The sequence below is a fragment of the Trichechus manatus genome, unplaced genomic scaffold (assembly GCF_000243295.1).
Source record: "Trichechus manatus latirostris isolate Lorelei unplaced genomic scaffold, TriManLat1.0 scaffold00024, whole genome shotgun sequence".
In the NCBI taxonomy this organism is placed as follows: domain Eukaryota; kingdom Metazoa; phylum Chordata; class Mammalia; order Sirenia; family Trichechidae; genus Trichechus; species Trichechus manatus.
The window spans coordinates 18,569,839-18,587,138 of NW_004443960.1; the positions used below are offsets into that span (position 1 = coordinate 18,569,839).

The 17,300-nt window shown below is 39.5% G+C and overlaps 2 protein-coding genes across 2 annotated transcripts in view; one reads left to right on the forward strand and one right to left on the reverse strand.

Annotated features, from left to right (window-relative positions):
* The window catches only part of ERI2 (ERI1 exoribonuclease family member 2), a 9,294-nt gene extending 5,678 nt beyond the window's left edge, over window positions 1-3,616 (reverse strand). Inside the window, exons 1-4 of the mRNA XM_004373311.2 lie at window positions 3,494-3,616; window positions 1,706-1,773; window positions 1,532-1,615; window positions 682-809 (exon numbers count right to left, since the gene is read on the reverse strand). Coding sequence (XP_004373368.1) covers window positions 682-809; window positions 1,532-1,615; window positions 1,706-1,773; window positions 3,494-3,516 — 303 coding nt within the window. The 5' untranslated portion in view covers window positions 3,517-3,616. The remainder of the gene's footprint in view (window positions 1-681; window positions 810-1,531; window positions 1,616-1,705; window positions 1,774-3,493) is intronic.
* Window positions 3,617-3,892: 276 nt separating this feature from the next.
* Window positions 3,893-17,300, forward strand: part of REXO5 (RNA exonuclease 5) — a 32,322-nt gene continuing 18,914 nt past the window's right edge. The window contains exons 1-9 of the mRNA XM_012554640.2: window positions 3,893-4,164; window positions 6,360-6,472; window positions 7,451-7,577; window positions 8,504-8,600; window positions 11,693-11,836; window positions 14,111-14,199; window positions 15,613-15,728; window positions 16,813-16,951; window positions 17,100-17,194. Of these exons, the coding sequence (XP_012410094.1) occupies window positions 4,027-4,164; window positions 6,360-6,472; window positions 7,451-7,577; window positions 8,504-8,600; window positions 11,693-11,836; window positions 14,111-14,199; window positions 15,613-15,728; window positions 16,813-16,951; window positions 17,100-17,194 (1,058 nt within the window). The 5' untranslated portion in view covers window positions 3,893-4,026. The remainder of the gene's footprint in view (window positions 4,165-6,359; window positions 6,473-7,450; window positions 7,578-8,503; window positions 8,601-11,692; window positions 11,837-14,110; window positions 14,200-15,612; window positions 15,729-16,812; window positions 16,952-17,099; window positions 17,195-17,300) is intronic.

Sequence of the window (17,300 nt, forward strand, 5' to 3'; positions counted from 1 at the left end):
CAAGGTAGAATGTAGAACATTTTCTTTATAAACTATGTTATGCCAATTGAGCTAGATGTTCCCCGAGACCATGGTCCCCACAGCCCTCAGCCCAGTAATTCGGTCCCTCAGAGAGTTTGGATGTATCTATAGAGCTTCCATGACCTTGCCTTGGACAAGCTGTGCTGGCTTCCCCAGAATTGCGTATGGTCTTACCCTTCACCAGAGTTACCATTTACCTATTTAAAAAATTCCATAATTTTTGAGGAGTTATTATAGGTAAGCACTATGGGGGATATGATAAGGAAGAGGTTCTACTGGCAAAGTTTATCAGTGAGAAGATGTTAAAACACATGGGAAAGGGATAATATAATGATTAGCACTTTCTAAGGTAAGAAAAATTAGGTTAATAAATCTAAAATCACACAGAAATATAATAATGAAACCCATACAACAGAAATAAAAGACAAATATGAGTCACTTAACTTTCATAAAATATATTTGGTATTCATTCTTATAACATGATTCTTTCTCATTTCTAAAGATTCCAGTGGAATTCTGGAGAGCACATTATTTCTCTTAACATTGAATAAATCTAACTGCAAATGGTATCTAGCTTTTTTTTTCCTTTTTGAAACTGATTTCTGAATCTTAAAATTTGCATTATACCTGTTTGGCTTGGGGTGAGGGGAGAGGGCATACCTGTGTTATGCCTGTCAGTTTCGTGCAAAATTCAGAAAGAACTGGGTGCTCTTGAGGCTGAACATAAGCATGGAACTCAGATTCAATCTCTCCAGTGGATGTGTTCAGCAATACTGATGGAAATTCAACTAAATGAAAGAATCAACTGACACTTAAATATATAATTGCTAATGCTGTAATCACCCTAAATGAAATACATACCACCATCATATAGCACTATTAAACAATCATTGTTTCAGTCAAAGCATATTAAAATGACCAAATAAAACAGTGCGATGTAATAAAATTATGCCAAAGAATAAATCAAAAGGTTGACGCTCTGATCTGAATATATCTACTTAAAAGAAAACTCTTGAATATAATTCCACAATTAAATACAAATAACCAGTGGAACTGGAAACATACTCCTCTTTTGCAAAAGTATTTTTTCAGTATTTACACACGTGAGGTTTTATATGCAATTCTAAAATAATTACAGTGAAACCTGTGAGAGCCGGAATTCCATGGGACTGCCTTGTTTTTCCAGGTGTCCCAAGTTTTCCCCCTTTAACAGGGTGCAGTGTACCACTTTATTATCACTTCTTTTAGTGGAAAATACTTGAATTTTCCTCCTCTGACAAGTTTCTGCCTTACACAGAAGTTCCAGCTTTCGCAGGTTTACCGTATTTTATATGATGACACATTTAGATATTAATGGGTTTTTTTGTTTTGTGTTTTAAGTCAAGTTTTATAATAAACTACCAATTCATAGATCACCCTGTTTTCCTAAACTAACTGTTGACTGGTTTCTATCTAAACATTAAAGTGACTCATCCAGTACTAGCTTTGGTCATTGGCCGTCTGGACTTACTTATTTCCTGGCTATGGTGGCGCTTCCCATCATTCCAGCATGTCGACTCAAAATCAATGACAATTAAGTAGTCAAACAACTGTTCTGCAAAAGATCAAGGTATCCTTATGTTTTATCAGCATAAAAGTGCAAGGCTACAAAATGTAAAGAAACTAAGCACGCTACAGTACTTACTGAATTTGCTTCTTCCTAGATTTCCATTTGCTAGTGCGAATGACTTTCTCCTAATTAATCCAAGCTGCCTAAAAATGTAAACCCGATATGATCAATAAACTAATTCATTCTTTTTGAATAGGCTACCAAACTAATGGCACTATGCATATGGCAAAACTCTCATTAATAATGTATTGTGATTGAGGGGATATTGAACTAGACTTCAAGGGGAAAAAACATGGGTTTTTATCCTAACTTTGCAACCCTCTCTTTTGATTTTTGTAGTCATTTTACCTGCATGGGCTTCAAAGCACGTTATTTGCAAACTTAGGCTAATTCTACCTGCTCCCCTTACTTCACAGTAATATTGAGGAATTTAACTAATGCAGTGAAAAGCGTAAGCCGTTATTTTCGCCTTTGCGTTTTTTCAAGGCTTGCTATGTGTACAGCAATTCTGAGAAGATAAGAGCAACACAGAACATGGTCCCTTCTTGGAGCTTAAAAAATCTGGTGGAAGAAACCAGACATCCATGAAACCACTGCAAGGTAGTTTATGATAAAGGTTTTCCAAAAGCAATACACTGTTAAGGAGGCCACAGAAGGGGAAGAGCTTACTGAGGTCTTAAGTGAAGGTGAGATTAATGACTTTGACTAGGTAGATTTTAACTAGGCAGGTTGCCTCAGGCAGTAGTTTGATGTTAACCCTTTTGTGCCTGGCAGTACACACAGTGACCATGAACTTTTTCAGCCTCTGGGATTTACAGGGAAGCTGCTGTACCACTGACAGTGCATGCTGCCTCAAGGCAGGGGCCTTTATGACTATTTGTGGCATGTGCCACAAATTACTGTTTTTACAGGGTATCGTATGAGGTGACTGAATTTTTGGTAGGAAAAACAGAAATTCTGAAAATCTGTATTTGTTACACATATGTACCTATAAACCCTAGTGGGGACTGTGGGGTATAATTAGTGGTACTTCGTATGTAGCACTAAACACTTAAGGTAGGCTTGTGGGAGAGGGCAAGAAAAAAAAAATCCACACTACATATTAAAAATTCAGATACACTGTGATTCAGCATGCTTCTATTAATGAAAACACACGGTATCAACAAAAAATTCTAAGAGAAAATAACTGGGTCACCAAAGGGTTAAGAAGTATGATGGAAGTGCCAGAGTGCCAGAAGGGAATAGTAGCTAACATTTATTGACTGCTTCCTATGTAGCAGGAACTAAATCTAGATGGATATCATTTAATCCTCAACAACTACGAGGAAGGCACTTTTGCTACCTATATTTTAATGGATGAGAAAATTGACAGAGAGTTTCAGTAATGTACCAAAGGGCAGTTCTGGTACGTGAACCCAGGACTGCCTAAATCTGAAGCCCATGCTATTCACTAGTACATTACACCGCTTCCAATAATCAGAAATGGGAACAGCATTTCCAATAATCAGGAAAAAGTTCACACTGATTCATATTATGATTTAAATGGACAACTACGAAGTAGTGGGATAAACAGCTTGGTGGGTGCAATGGAGCTTGTCGTCACGTCCAGGCGCTTCCCGAGGGCTAGAATGGGGCAGAGACTGGCTACAGGCCACACAGCCGAGAACCCAGTTGGTCTCGGCCTCAGACTCTTTCCGCCCTCGCGCAGAGGGCCTGAGGCTCGAGAGCAAGGTACAGGCAGGGGCCTTTCAGTCCTGGCCAGAAAGGAGGGTCGGAACGCGGGGACTGCAGGGAATGGAAGCTGCCGCCGCGGACGCCAAGGCCGACCGGAAGCGACCCCCTGCCTGGAACCCCCTCACGTACCGCGCCAATTTCTTGGTTGCCATTCCCAACACTCCTAATTCTTCCAAGTCCAACTGCCGCTCGACTCCCACTTCCGGTCCGTTCAAATGCCCCGCGCGGCTGACACGACTGTAGCAGTGGTTCCGCCAGAGAAAAACAAACGAGGCCGCTGAGGCTGCGCCTGCGCTCTCCGCCCAGCTTCCAGTAGGCGTTTTCGGGAGGGTGTGGGGAGTGGTTTTGGGCGGGGAAGCCAATTGGAAACACTCCCCCGCCCCCGCCTTTACCGGCTGGCGAGGGAGCGTTTGGGCCGTTGGAAAGCCGCTTCGAATCTTGGAAGCGGACGGTAAAACTGTTTGGCTTGCTCTGGCACTGTTTTCTCGTCCGCGAAAGGCAAGGATCGTCAGTACCCTCAGTGAACTGTGAAGTGAGGAGCGGATCTGAGGGAGGTTATAAGCTGTCAAAACCCCGACTGCGTCCTCTCAGGAGACTGCTCCGGCCGGGGAATCTGGGCGTCGGGGTTTCCTCAGTCTTAGCCGATCTTTCTCCAAAGCCTCATGGAGCCAGACAGGGGAGGGACGGAGATTTCTGCCAAGAAGGGCAGAAAGAGGAGGCGGGCCCCGAACAGGCTGGTCGAGGCGCCCAAGGCGTTGGGAGCCGGTTGGGATCTGGAGGAGAGGCCGCCTGACGCGAAGGTGAGCAACCGGGAACCCAGCGGGCGGCTCTAGGCGGTTTGGGGTCTCCATCTACGCGGACGCTGGTCCGGCAGGCCCAGCTCACCCACAAATATTTATTGAGATCTTGTGTATGCCAGGAATTATTCTAGCTTCTGGGGACTCTTAATGCACAAAAATACAAAAATCCCTGCCCTCATGAAGCTTATAGCCCAATGGGAGAATACGATGGTCATAGCTACCATTTGTTGAGAGCCAAATATATGTCATTCGTTCCTTCAGTCATTCATCAGACTTCTCTTGTCTACTATATGCCGAGCACTTGGGTACATCAGTGAATAAAACAAAATCACTACCTAGTAGGGCTTATGAGCTAGTGGAGAGATTCAGAAGATAAACAGTAGACGTAAGAAAGTTATATAGTATTTTAAAAGCTGATTAGTACTAACAGACTTTTTTTTGTTAAAATGAAATTCCATTTTTTTGCCTATCAGATTAGCAAAAAAAAAGTTAATGTAAGATGTGTATAGAAATTGACAATCTCATCACTCTTATTTTAAAAACTCAAACTTTTAGAAAAGTTGCAAGAATAGCACACACACACAACCATTTGAAAGTAGTTGTTGACACAGTGTAGCCTCAGATATTTTAGTGTGTATTTCCTACAAACAAGGATGTCCTCCTACAGAACCACAATTGGAGCCATCACAGTCAGAAAGTTAACATTGATATACTATTGGCTACTAATTCCCAGACCCCACTCAAGTTTCTCCAGTTGTTTCCCAGCAATATCCTTTTTAGCACCAGGATCCAATCCATACTCTTGTCATGTCTCTTTCAATCTGAACAGTTCCTCAGTCTTTGCTTGGCATTCGTGAACTTACTGCTTTTTTATCTTCTCCATGGCATTTTAATTTTGTTCTTTCATGACTTTAAATAAACTCTGCAGTCCTAGAGTCCCATCGCAAATAACTTACACATGCGTACAGACAGTGAGCTTACTGCTTTTAAATATTTCTTGGGTAATCAAGTAATCTTGGACCAGTTATTTTGTAGAATGCCCTTCAAGTTAGGTTTGTTTGTTTCCTCATTAGATTCAGGTTATACGTCTTACGCAGGAATATCACAGAAGTGATACTCTCTTCTCTTTCATTTTATCAGGTAGTGCACAGTTTCGATTAGTCCCATTATTGGTGATATTGCCTTTGATTACTTGCACTTGCATTATCTTACTGGCCTTCACAATAACCTCGTGAGGTAGAATTTTTTTATATTTCTTTATAGATGAAGAAGCTCAGTCTTGGAGAGGTTAAGACACTTGTCCAAGATGGTAGAACTTGGTATTTGAACTCAGGTAGTATGACTCTAGGGCTCAAGGTCTTAACCACTATACTCTGCTGCCTCCCAGACCAAAATGAAAATGGTAATTATCTCTGAGTTGTACTATTATAGGTGACTTCTGTTATTTTTTATATACCGTTCTTTTTGTCCGAGTCTTTTATAGTATTTTGCACATATTACTTTAATAGCCAGATATATGTGTGAAACTCTTTTAAGCATGGGGTGGGGGGAGGCAGGCAGGGTCCTCGATGACTCCCCATTGCTCCAGAATACAGTCTGAGTTCATACTTCAGACTCCAGTGACCTATGATTTGGCTCCTACTTCCTTCTACTCTCACATCTCCACTACTCTGCAATTTATGTTCTTAGCTCCAGCCAAAACTAGCTGCTTGTTTGGACACGATGTTCCCTCCAACATGAAAACTCATTGTTCTTAAGGAGTACCCCGAATATTTTCATCTCAGTGAAGCCATCCCCAAGACTCTAACCCTCAAGGCAGTTAGCCTCACTGGTCTCCTGCCTGAGTAGTAACGCTTAACACACTATTGAAATTACCTGTTTCTGCATTCCCACCCACCCCCACCCCCAGACTGGATTCTTTAAAAGCAGGAGTCATGTTTTATTTATCCCACTATCTCTAGCATGTAACTAAGATCTGTAATTCGGGTTCTGTAACAATCTTTATTAAGTATTCTATTATTAATAATGTCATATTACAGGTTGTTGTTTTAGACCTTCATTTTCAATTCGTTAGAACCTCCTTATGTTTGGATATATGTTAAAATAGTGAGAAACTGGAATAATTTAATACTTTGCCTTGCTTTGTTGCTGTTCTTAGTAATCATGGTTTGCTGTGCCCTGATTTATCTTCGTAGAGAGCTCGCTTATCTACCATTTTATTTGCTGAAAACTGTGAAGTAACCCACAGCCAGCTATGTGAATTGCTGAAGTATGCAGTTCTAGGCAAATCGACTGTTCCTAAACCCAGGTATGAGATGAACTTAAATGCTAAGTATAGACCAGAGTTTTCAAACTGGTATAGAGGGCCATATTTGTTTACTGACATTATTTGTTTGCCATGCAGCATGCCCTAGAAAAATTTTTTGTGATAGTTGCTGATAATTACATTTGGGAATTCCTGTGTAAAAATCCAGATTTTTGGCTTCATTGAAAACGATCTGGCAACTGTCCCTGTATTCCCACATGGCATCAATTTGTCAAAACTGAGTTGTAGCCTTCACCTTTAAATGGGACATGTACTCTGCAGTGTCCCACCTGGCCTTCCTTCCCTTAATTACAGTATTTTTCTGCCCTATGTAGGCATTTTGGTTTGTAAGCCCCCAGGGAGGATCCAATAGAAATAACATGATTATACATTAAGACTCCTAATGAATCTTTTTCTTTTACAAATAAAGGGCAAAGAGAGAAATTTGCTATTCTTATATTGTCAAAATCATTATTAAATGTCTTATGAAAATTGTCTTTTTTATATGTACCAATAGAGAGATTTTCAAATGCATACATCTGTGTGGAGGAGGTTATTATGAACTGGCTAGACACCTCAAAAACCTTCGTCTGCACAACAGATACTGCCATTGGTCTGTCAGTTTATCTAAAACTGGCTTTCTTGAAGCCAGCCATGGGACTACCCAACTTAGGAAGGGCAGCAGAGCAGGTTGAGATCTTGGGGATGTGTCTTTGTAAAGTGAATTTAGTCCTGATTTAAAACAAGACTTAAGAGGATAATGAAAGCATTGCATTTCATTTGGTATTTTACTTGATTTGAATGTACTGCGTATTTAGCTCAAGAGCTCTTTATTTGAATTCTGTGCAGTAATAGCAGTCAGTGAGTGATGGTAAATGCCGTTAGCTGTTGCTCACTGTTTTTTTTCATACTCCCCTTCTGTATTTATGTAACTGACTTGAGGATGTCACTCTCAGTTGTGTTGGTTTGATTTTTCAACAGCTGGTGCCAGCTTTTTCACCAAAACCACCTGAACAATGTGGTGGTTTTTGTTCTGCAGGGAATGAGTCAGCTGCACTTTTACAAGTTCTATTTGGAGTTCGGATTTCTCCGAAGGGCATTCAGACACGTAAGTTAAGAAAACTGTGTATTAGAGCTGAGTCAGGTCCTCCCCTCTTGACACTAGTGCATGTGTCTCAGACAGTGTGCTCCTTGGCAACCTGGCTCAGCAAGCAGTAGGTGTTGTAGAAAGCAAAAAGGACGAAGATTCAGAAATTTCATGTTGAGATTAGCTTTGTCTCTGATTTCTTTGGTGATCTGGGCAAAACATTTATTGCCAGATTGCAATCTGTAGTTCCCAGGTTGATACTGTCCTGTTTTATTGGGGCTGAGGTGTTTTGAAAAATGGTAAAATTTAAATAAAATCTGTATTTTTCTGCTTCTCTTGAAAAACATCACAAAACTGGACACACTTAAAACAGGATCTGGATTTATTTTTTTGAGCATATTTATTGAGCACTTCCTATATGCTAGGCACTATATTTATCACACTGCATGCATCATTTTTAATTCTCAACAGTTCTGTAAGGGATAGATACTTTTTTAAATTCCCATTTTACAGAGAAGGAAACTGAATAACTTGCCCAATTACAGTTAGTAAGTGGTGGAACTAGAATTTAAGCCCAGATGAGCCAGAGGCTGGAGCTCTCAATCTCTGCTCTTCTTTGTCATTTGTCCTAAATACCTGACATGGGGTATAATGAAATAATAGATGTGGAAGTGCTTTCAAATATATGAGGGACTTTCCTTGTCTGAATTGCACATTTTGTAATGTTTGTCTTTTTTACAATGTGTAATCAAAGAAGCAGAGAACATTTCTGGAGGTATTGTAAATGTGGCCCTTCCACATCACCAAAACAGTCCTCATTTTACAGAGCCAACAATTAAAGTCCAAACCTTTCATAGCACTGAGCTGACAATAAAGTTCCAACCTTTTATAATGTTTTAACTGTTTTCAAGCATTTTTGTAAAAAAAATTCTGTTGTGTATTTTCAGAAATTCCGCTTGCCTCCTCCATCATCTGATTTTCTAGCCGATATCATTGGACTACAAAAGAAACAAACAAGTGGGGATCTTCCCCGGACAATGGAAGGTATGGCTATGACTGGTTGATGATTTGCTCACTATAAAAGATACTATGGTTATGCTTATAAGTAGGTTTATCTGTCAAGTTTATTGCAATAAGCAACAAAACTCGATTCTAACTAACTGAGGAAGGAAAACTTTTTTAAGGGCAAAATGGGCAGGTACCCAAGGAGGTTAGACAGCAGGAACCAAGCCAGGGTTCATGCTTCAGAAACCATCTGGTTGAGTTAGATAGTTAAGGCTACCGCTAGATATCACTGATTGCTAGACTCTTGTGAACTACTGTGAATAATTTTTAAACTATCACTGGGTCTTTGTATATCTCCTTCAGGGTTCAAAAGCTCACAGGAAGTATGGGTTAAGTGCCCATAACTTGACAAAAAAAGATCTCACTTTTGACTGGTATAATGGATACCCAGTAATACTACTCATAATGAGGAATAGGCAGGGGGTTTAGATGCTGGCCAGCAAAAAGGCAAAGAGCCACAATAGCAGTGTTTTTCAAACTGTGTGTTGCATCCCGTTAACAAATTACCATTAACCTTTTTTTATGGTGAAGGGTGACTAATGGAATATAACTTACCAGAGTTCATTACACATAGTAAGGATAAGTATTGTTCATTGATGCTTTTTTTATGTTGAAAAATAAATAATTGAATGATTGCACAGTAGGTAAAAAAAAACTAATTCTCTGAGGGGACATGAAAACAGTAGTGAGGAGTAATCAGTGATTTCTTCCAATCTCTTACAGAGCTGTGCTTCCTATTATCTATCCTGTGTCTCAGCAGCATGTCATTTCTAACTTCCTACCTTTCCATTATTCTCCTCTCTTTGCAATACATGCCCATATCTGACCTGCAGACCTATTTGATTTGAGTTGCACTGTATTTTAAACATCTTTAAATAAGTTATAGAGTAGTTATTATGAAATTCTAGGCTCAAGTAAAGGCACAGAACTGTGAAAGAAAAGGTATAATCAGGAAAGAGAAATTGGATATTGTTAAAGAATACAGAGTAACAGGGATGATGGGAGTGGTGGGGAAATGAGGATGATAGGGGGTGGTAGAGAGTTGGAGATGATGGGGTGGTGGGGAGTTGGGGATGATGGGGGTGGTGGAGAATTGGAGGAAGTGTAGTGGTGAGAGGTAAGGCTGGAGAGGCAGGTTAAGGCCATGTCCTGTAGTATTTGAATGCTAAGCTAAGGACTTTGGATTTTATCCTGTAGGCAGCGAGGTGCCAGAGAGGTTAATGGCAACTTCTCTAGGATTTCACTTCATCTTCCTATCCTAAATATCAGCATCCTGAAGGCATAGTCCATAGCACTCTGATCTTCAGTTCAGTTTTTCCTTTGGAATATTCATCTGTTCTTCCAAGTTTACCTATCATTCTTCTGTGGATGACTCCCATATCTTAATCTTTAGGTCTGATGTCCCAAATTCCAGGCTTGCTGGACTTAGCTACTTGGCTATTCCACTGTCCTTTCAATCATAACATGGCTAAAAGCATTTTTCTCATCCCTAAATAGCAGGCCTCCTCTTCAAATCCTCTCTTCTGTTAGTACCATTTTTCTCTAAGACCCTAATCTTAAATTTTAAAATTACTTTTTTGGTTTGTTTTCCCATACCCAGTCTGCATGGCTCATTCCCTTTGCTCCTATGAACTTTCCCTGATCACCCTATATAAAATATATGACAGTAACCCTTTTCCTGTCCCAGCACTCCCTGTCTTCCTTTCCCTCCTTTGCTTTTCTTTATATCCCCTACCCCCACCTGATGTGTTATATATTTAGTTGTTGTTCATCTTCTCAATTAGAATTTAAGGTCCATGAGGATTTTGTCAGTTTTGTTCACTGGATGATCTCCAGTGGTTAGAACAATGCTAGGCATAAAATAAGCATAAGTAAGTTTCTTGTTGACTGAACTGAATTATTCTGTCACCATACTCTACCAGTTTTTCTTGTGTAATGTTTCTTTCATATATCCCTTTTCTTCCATCCCTACCACCATCCTAATCCAGACTCAAATAAGCCGCCTCTAATTTCTCTACTCTGCTTCCCACATATCTTTGGGGTTGATATTTCTTAAAATACTGTTTTGATTATGTCACTTTCCTTCTTGTGAACTTTCAGCTGCTCCCCCTTATATACTGAATGGCGGACTAAAGTCCAAATTCTTGAGCCTGGCATACATAATGGTCTGCAATTCACTTTTATCTTTCTCTCTCAACCTTGTTTGCTGCACTGCTCTCCTACACAGACCTTTTTTTCTCCCTCTTTAGTCTGCTCATTTCCATACCAAGTCTGCTTTGTACATTTCTGCCTTACTGGGAATGCCTTCTTTTCTGCTTATGATTCTATGGCTCTTTTAGTTGCAAGAACCAGCTGCTTGTTTGAGCTACCTTAAGCAAGGGGGGATTGTTTTGAAGGATGTATGTGAGCCAGAAAGCCATCAGGAGCCTAAGTGCCTCTAGCGAAGAGCTGTTCTCTCCTCTCATGGCATCTTCTCTGTTTTCCTCTTCTAACTGGTCAATTCTCTTATTTTCTAGTTCAAATTCTGGAAGCAGATAGTCTGATCGGTTTAGCTAATTACATTGTCCCTTCTGAGCATATCTTGACAAGAAATAGCAATCACTAGTCAGTCTATAGATAGGTCCCTCTTGACCCAGGTCCCCACGCCTGCATAACAGGCTGGTGCTGCATGAGTAGATGGCTGAGGATAGAGTAGATTTAGCTAGAATGGGCTGTTGGGAGTGACAAGCACTATAATGGACAGGTCTAATACAGCAGCTATCTGAATTCTATCTTTTCTTGAAGACTTAGCTAATCTTTTTCTCTCTTGAAACATCTCTGACCACCCTAGCTAAAAGTGTAGTCTTCCTCCTTTCCCTTTTATAGCCTTTCTTGTTATAACTCATTTGGAACTTACTCTCTTTGTGGTCTTATAACCGTATTAGATAGCAAGCTCCTTAAAAATGGGGCTGGGTCTTATACATCTTTGGATTTCACTGTGCTTTGCTTTCATAATGTTAAGAGACATGTCCTCTGAGGTTCTTAAACACACATTCTAACTAACATATGCTTAATTGTCCTTCTTGTTTCAGGGTCTTCACCTTTTGCCAGTGTAAGAGCCAGCATCAACCTTCAGAATGACCCCATCATTCAAAAGTTTGGCTTTAATAGAGTGGGCTTGACCAGATGTCTTCTGACAAAGGAAGAAATGAAAACATTTCACTTTCCATTACAAGGTTTGTTTAGCTGTAATCTGATCTTGGTAACAAGGTAAAAATATTTAGCAGTTCATTTAAAAATATTCCTGTTGAAAGTTCATTTTTCTGGCTGCTTTCCAAGTTGTTTTTTCTTGCTTATTCTATTTTCTATTAATGACGACAGTATTTTAAGTACTGTGTTTCTAAAAGTGTGGGATGTATGCCATGACTGGTAAAGAAATGATTTTCGGTTATGTATGAATGTAACATTAAAAAGTATTAACATATTCCTTTTTCAGTTTTCTTTCATTCCTTCTCAGTATAACAAAGAGAAGTCAGTATATCTTTAACACTTTAACACCTCTCCAGTATTTCTAATCCTTCTCCTATATCACCCTTTTTTTTTTTTCCAACGAATAAAGCAGGTCTAGACTCAGAGCCTTGATCAGTTATATAGCAAGAATTTAATACAATTGCTTTGATTTCTTTCTTTCTTTTTTTTTTTTCTTTTTCAGTGCCAGGAAGCCTTAGGCCTATGGCTGGCAATGGGGGGTAGGGCCTTTGTTCAGTGTGGGATACATGGTCCCTACCATGTAAGGTTGCCAGATAAAATATAGGACACACAGTTAAATTTGAATTTTGGATAAACAATAATTCTTTAGCATAAGTATGTCCCAGATGTTACATGGGACACACTTACACTAAAAAAAACATTCATTATTTATCTGTAATGCTTTGATTCTGTTTTTTGTTTTTTTATTGCCTCCTATTTATAGCTAGCAATAAAGGTTTTCCATTTATAGTAGTGATATTAAATTTCCTTTTTTTTAAACAGCTTTATTGAAATATAATTAATATACCATATAATTCACCCAGGGAGTCCTGGTGGCGCAATGGTTAAGTGCTCGGCTGCTAACTGAAAGGTCGGTAATTCGAACCCACCAGCCACTCTGCGGGAGAAAGATGTGACAGTCTGCCTCTGTAAAGATTATGCAGCCTTGGAAACCTTACGAGGGCAGTTCTACTCCGTCCTGTAGGGTTCCTATGAGTCAGAATCCACTCGACGGCAATGGGTTTGGTTTTCTTGGTTTTGTAATTCATCCATTTAAAATGTACAATTCAGTAATTTTTACAATGATCACAGTGTTGTACGGCATCACCACTATCAATTTTAGTACCCTTTCATCAGCCCAGAAGAAATCCCATACCCATTAGCAGTCACTCCCCATTTCTCCCCAACTTCCACAGCCCCTGGCAACCACTAATCTACTTCCTGTCTTTAGATTTACCTGTTCTGGACATTTCATGTAAATATAATATGTGATCTGTTGTGACCAGCTTCTTTCATTGAGCTTGTTTTCAAGGTTCATCCATGTTGTATCTTGTATCAATACTTCATTTATTTTCATTGCCAAATGGTATTCCATGTATGGCTATACCACGTTTTGTTTATCCATGCATCAGTTGATGGACATTTGGGTTGTTTCCACTTTTTGGCTATTATGAGTAATGCTGCTGTGAACATTCATGTACACATTTTTGCGTGGGCATATGTTTTCATTTCTCTTGGTAGATACCTGGGAGTGGAATTGCTGGGTCAAAAAGTTAACCTTTGCTGCTTTGCCTTTGTCTGAAAGTGGGAATCTTCAAAGCTTCAAATGCTTTTGGGCCTTTGAGCTGAATGTGCCTGGATAGAGATTTAGGGTACACAACAGAGGGGTTACCCTAAGCCTATAGCTGAGTCTGTTAGGGAATTTTCAGGCTGTAATTCCAGAAAATGGAGGCAAGTCTCCCTGTCAGGTGTGGATAGGAGACATGGTGAATGCTGCTTAAACTTCCTGCCTACAATGAAATCCTTTTAGATGTCCACTAGAGTGAAATCTCATTCCTACTTTCTCTTGCTTTATTTAGGAAAGAAAGGTGTCACATGTACTCATTTGAATACTTTATTTATCTCCCCTTAGTGCCTACATAGAAAGAGTCCAGTGAATTTGGATTTAGCCACAAATTTAGTTATAATCTCTTTTCTCATAAGGAAGAAAATTTGTTACTTGGTAACTGCCAGGAAGTTCAAGTTCCAGGATTCCCCCATAATAGCATACTACGTTATTCTCTCAGAGTCTAAAAATGAGTGGATGGAGAAGAACTTGGGGGCAGACATTGTCTCTTATTTAATCTTTAAATTTAAATCTATGTCAGATATAGAGAAGGTGCCCAGGAAATGTGATATTTCAGCTTTGCCTGGTTAAATCCAAGAGTGATGTTTGCCAGCTCTAGTTCTACAGGCAAATATTTTATACATTTCTCTTCTAGGTTTTTCTGACTGTGAAAACTTTGTACCTACCAAGTGTAGTGGTTCTGTAATGGACAACAGCCCTCTCTTTGGGCTTGACTGTGAAATGGTAAGTACTACTTTTGGTTTTTCACCTGGAGTGTTGCAGACTCTAGTTAGAAGATCACCTGGGTCAAGTGGAAGATGATTTCTTGAGTCTCATGCACCAATGAACCAGTGCATTCAGTTCTAATATTCAGTTTAAATTGCTGAAATTATACCCTTTTCATCACATTTTAGAAAACTTGGATCTGTGCTCCAAGATGAAGAATAAATCTACACAAGTTTTCTAACTAGTTGATATGTATAATCAAGTCTTTGCACATTACTAGAAGTTTGCTCCTCTGACTTTTGGACAAGTGTTTTGTTGTTGTTAGTGTTGTTGCCTTAGAGCTTTTGCTTCATTTACTATTGGCTTGGCTTCGTTTTTACACATTGAAGATCGAAGGGGGATTTCCCTGCTTATACCCCTCTAGTGTTTTACTTTATCTAATTCTAGTAAGTCTCCTTTCAAAGATAGTACATCCCCTCTCACATAGTACTCAGGAAACAGTTTCTCAATTCATGAGAGTGGTGGCTAAGAGCTCGGGTTTTTGGAGTCTGCCAGGTGTTGTATCCTGGCTTTAAGGAGCCCTGGTGGCACAGAGGTTAAGCACTCACTGCTAGCAGAAAGGTTGGCAGTTCGAACCCACCAGCCGCTCCACGGGAGAAAGATGTGGCACTCTGATCCTGTAAAGAATACAGCCTTGGAAACCCTATGGGACAGTTCTTCTCTTTCCTGCAGGGTTGCTATGAATTGGAATCGATTCGTCGGTAATGAGTTTATCCTGGTTTGGCTTGTTAGTGGCTATGTAACCTTGCACAAATTTCCTAACTTATTACATAAATTTCCTCATAGTGGTTAAGAGCTACAGCTGCTAACCAAAAGGTCAGCAGTTCGAATCCATCAGGCACTCCTTGGAAACCATATGAGGCAGTTCTACTCTGTCCTATAGGGTCGCTATGAGTCAGAATCAGCTCGATGGCAACGGGTTTGGTTTTTTTTGGTTTTCCCCCTTTGTGAAGTGGGGATAATAACAGAGGCTACCTCATAGGGTTATTATGGAGTGTCATATATAAAGTACTTAATGCACTATTAGATAAAAATAGAGTGTGCTTAATAAATGTTACCTATTAGTGGTACTCAACGTAATACTGGGAATGTAGTACATACTCAGTAAGTGGTAGATACTATTCTAAATGCTAGTATTTCCATTCATCTTCCTTGAGCATATCCTTCCCAGAGAAATTTGCTTAAGTGTAACATTCATCAGCCTGCTTAGCTTTAATTTCATTCACAGTGGATCCTTTAGTCAGCAAAAGGCTGTGCCATTGCCTCAGGGACCCCAGGAGCTTAGGGCAGATGGCAGTTGACATAGTCTGAATAACGAGAGGAAGCAGGAGCTTCCACAGGTCAGCAGCCTGACTCATTTTGATGTTTCAGTGCCTCACATCCAAGGGGAGAGAACTAACACGCATCTCACTGGTTGCTGAAGGAGGCTGCTGTGTTATGGATGAACTTGTTAAACCTGACAACGAGATTTTGAACTACCTAACCAGGTATTCTTCACCTCAACTCCAGCTCTTCCTAGAGCTGTCAGACTAGAGTGGGATGAGACTTAACAGGAATAGCTCATAGCTTCTATTTAGTTAGGTATTGTCTACCTGTATATTATCAAAGAAAAGCTGGGCAACAAAGCAGAAAATTTTAATACCAAAATTGCACAGTGTCAATGTATAAAGCTCTTTCCCTTCTTGCTCTCTTGTCTTACGACCTTAAGCTAGGATATTATCTTTCTTGCCATAGAATCTCCTGATTGTAATCATTATCTAGTAACCACCAAACAGCTGGAGCTTTGCCTTCTGGTAAGGCTTCATTTGAAAATCTGCAAATCATTTGGCAGTCCTACCTCAAGAGGCTAATCTGCTTTGACTCCCCACAAGACAAAACAAAACTAAGTTCTCCCATAATAGAAATCTGGGCCTCAAAATCTTAAGTCTATCTTCCCAAAGATTTGTATGTATTTTTAGAATGTACAGACTACACTGATTCATTTTAGGCAAAGAAAAAGCCAGTGAAGCATTGCACCGGTAGATGGCATGCTTACTTAGACACAGAGGCCGTGATAGTGATAGTAGCATGATAGTGATATTAGCAGCCTCAACAATTAGACAGTGTTCTTAGAGAATAGTCATGTGTGGCAGAGATGTATATATAAGCATGTTTGTCACAGTATTGCAAAACTATGAGAACATAAATGTCTGAAAGTAGGGGATTGGAATACTCTATAACCGTTAAAAAGGATGTGCTGAAGTAGATTTATTGATGTGAAAACTTGCTCATGATATGTTGCAAATGACAAAATCATGTTATAAAGCACTTTGTGCATTATGATTACATTTTTACAAAAATGAAATATATAAAATATGGAAGAGTATTTACTAAAATGTAAGAAGTGATGATCCCTGTTTGATGGGATTATGGGTAATTTTAAATTTCCTTTTTGCTTTTTTGTATTTTAACCTTTTCTATAATGAGCATATATGAAATTTAAAAAATTTTTAATATTCTTTTTGAAATGACTTTCCAGGGAGGAAAATATGCTAATATCCTGTTGTGTCCATTTCTCTTTTTTATTGAAAGCTTCTCGGGAATCACCAAGAAGATTCTTAACCCAGTGACGACCAAACTCAAAGATGTACAGAGAAGATTAAAAGCACTGCTTCCTCCTGATGCTGTGTTAGTGGGCCACTCTTTAGACCTGGATCTCAGAGCACTGAAAGTGAGCATTTGATTTAGGACTTAGTTTTTTCTGGTATAAACATTTGCTCTGATTATCTCAAATCTAAAGCCTTGGGCTCCATTCCCTAGCCCACTTGCTTTTTCCTTTAGCATAGGATGTTACTCATTCTATTCTCTTTCCTCCTCAGATGATACATCCATATGTTATTGATACATCATTGCTTTATGTCAGAGAGCAGGGCAGAAGATTTAAGCTAAAGTTCTTAGCCAAAGCTATTTTGGGGTAGGTTTATTTGCATATTATATTGTCCTGACAAATTGCACATACATTAGCATATAGTATCCAATTTAATGCATATTGCAAAATTCAGGATCTCTGTTCTCCCTGT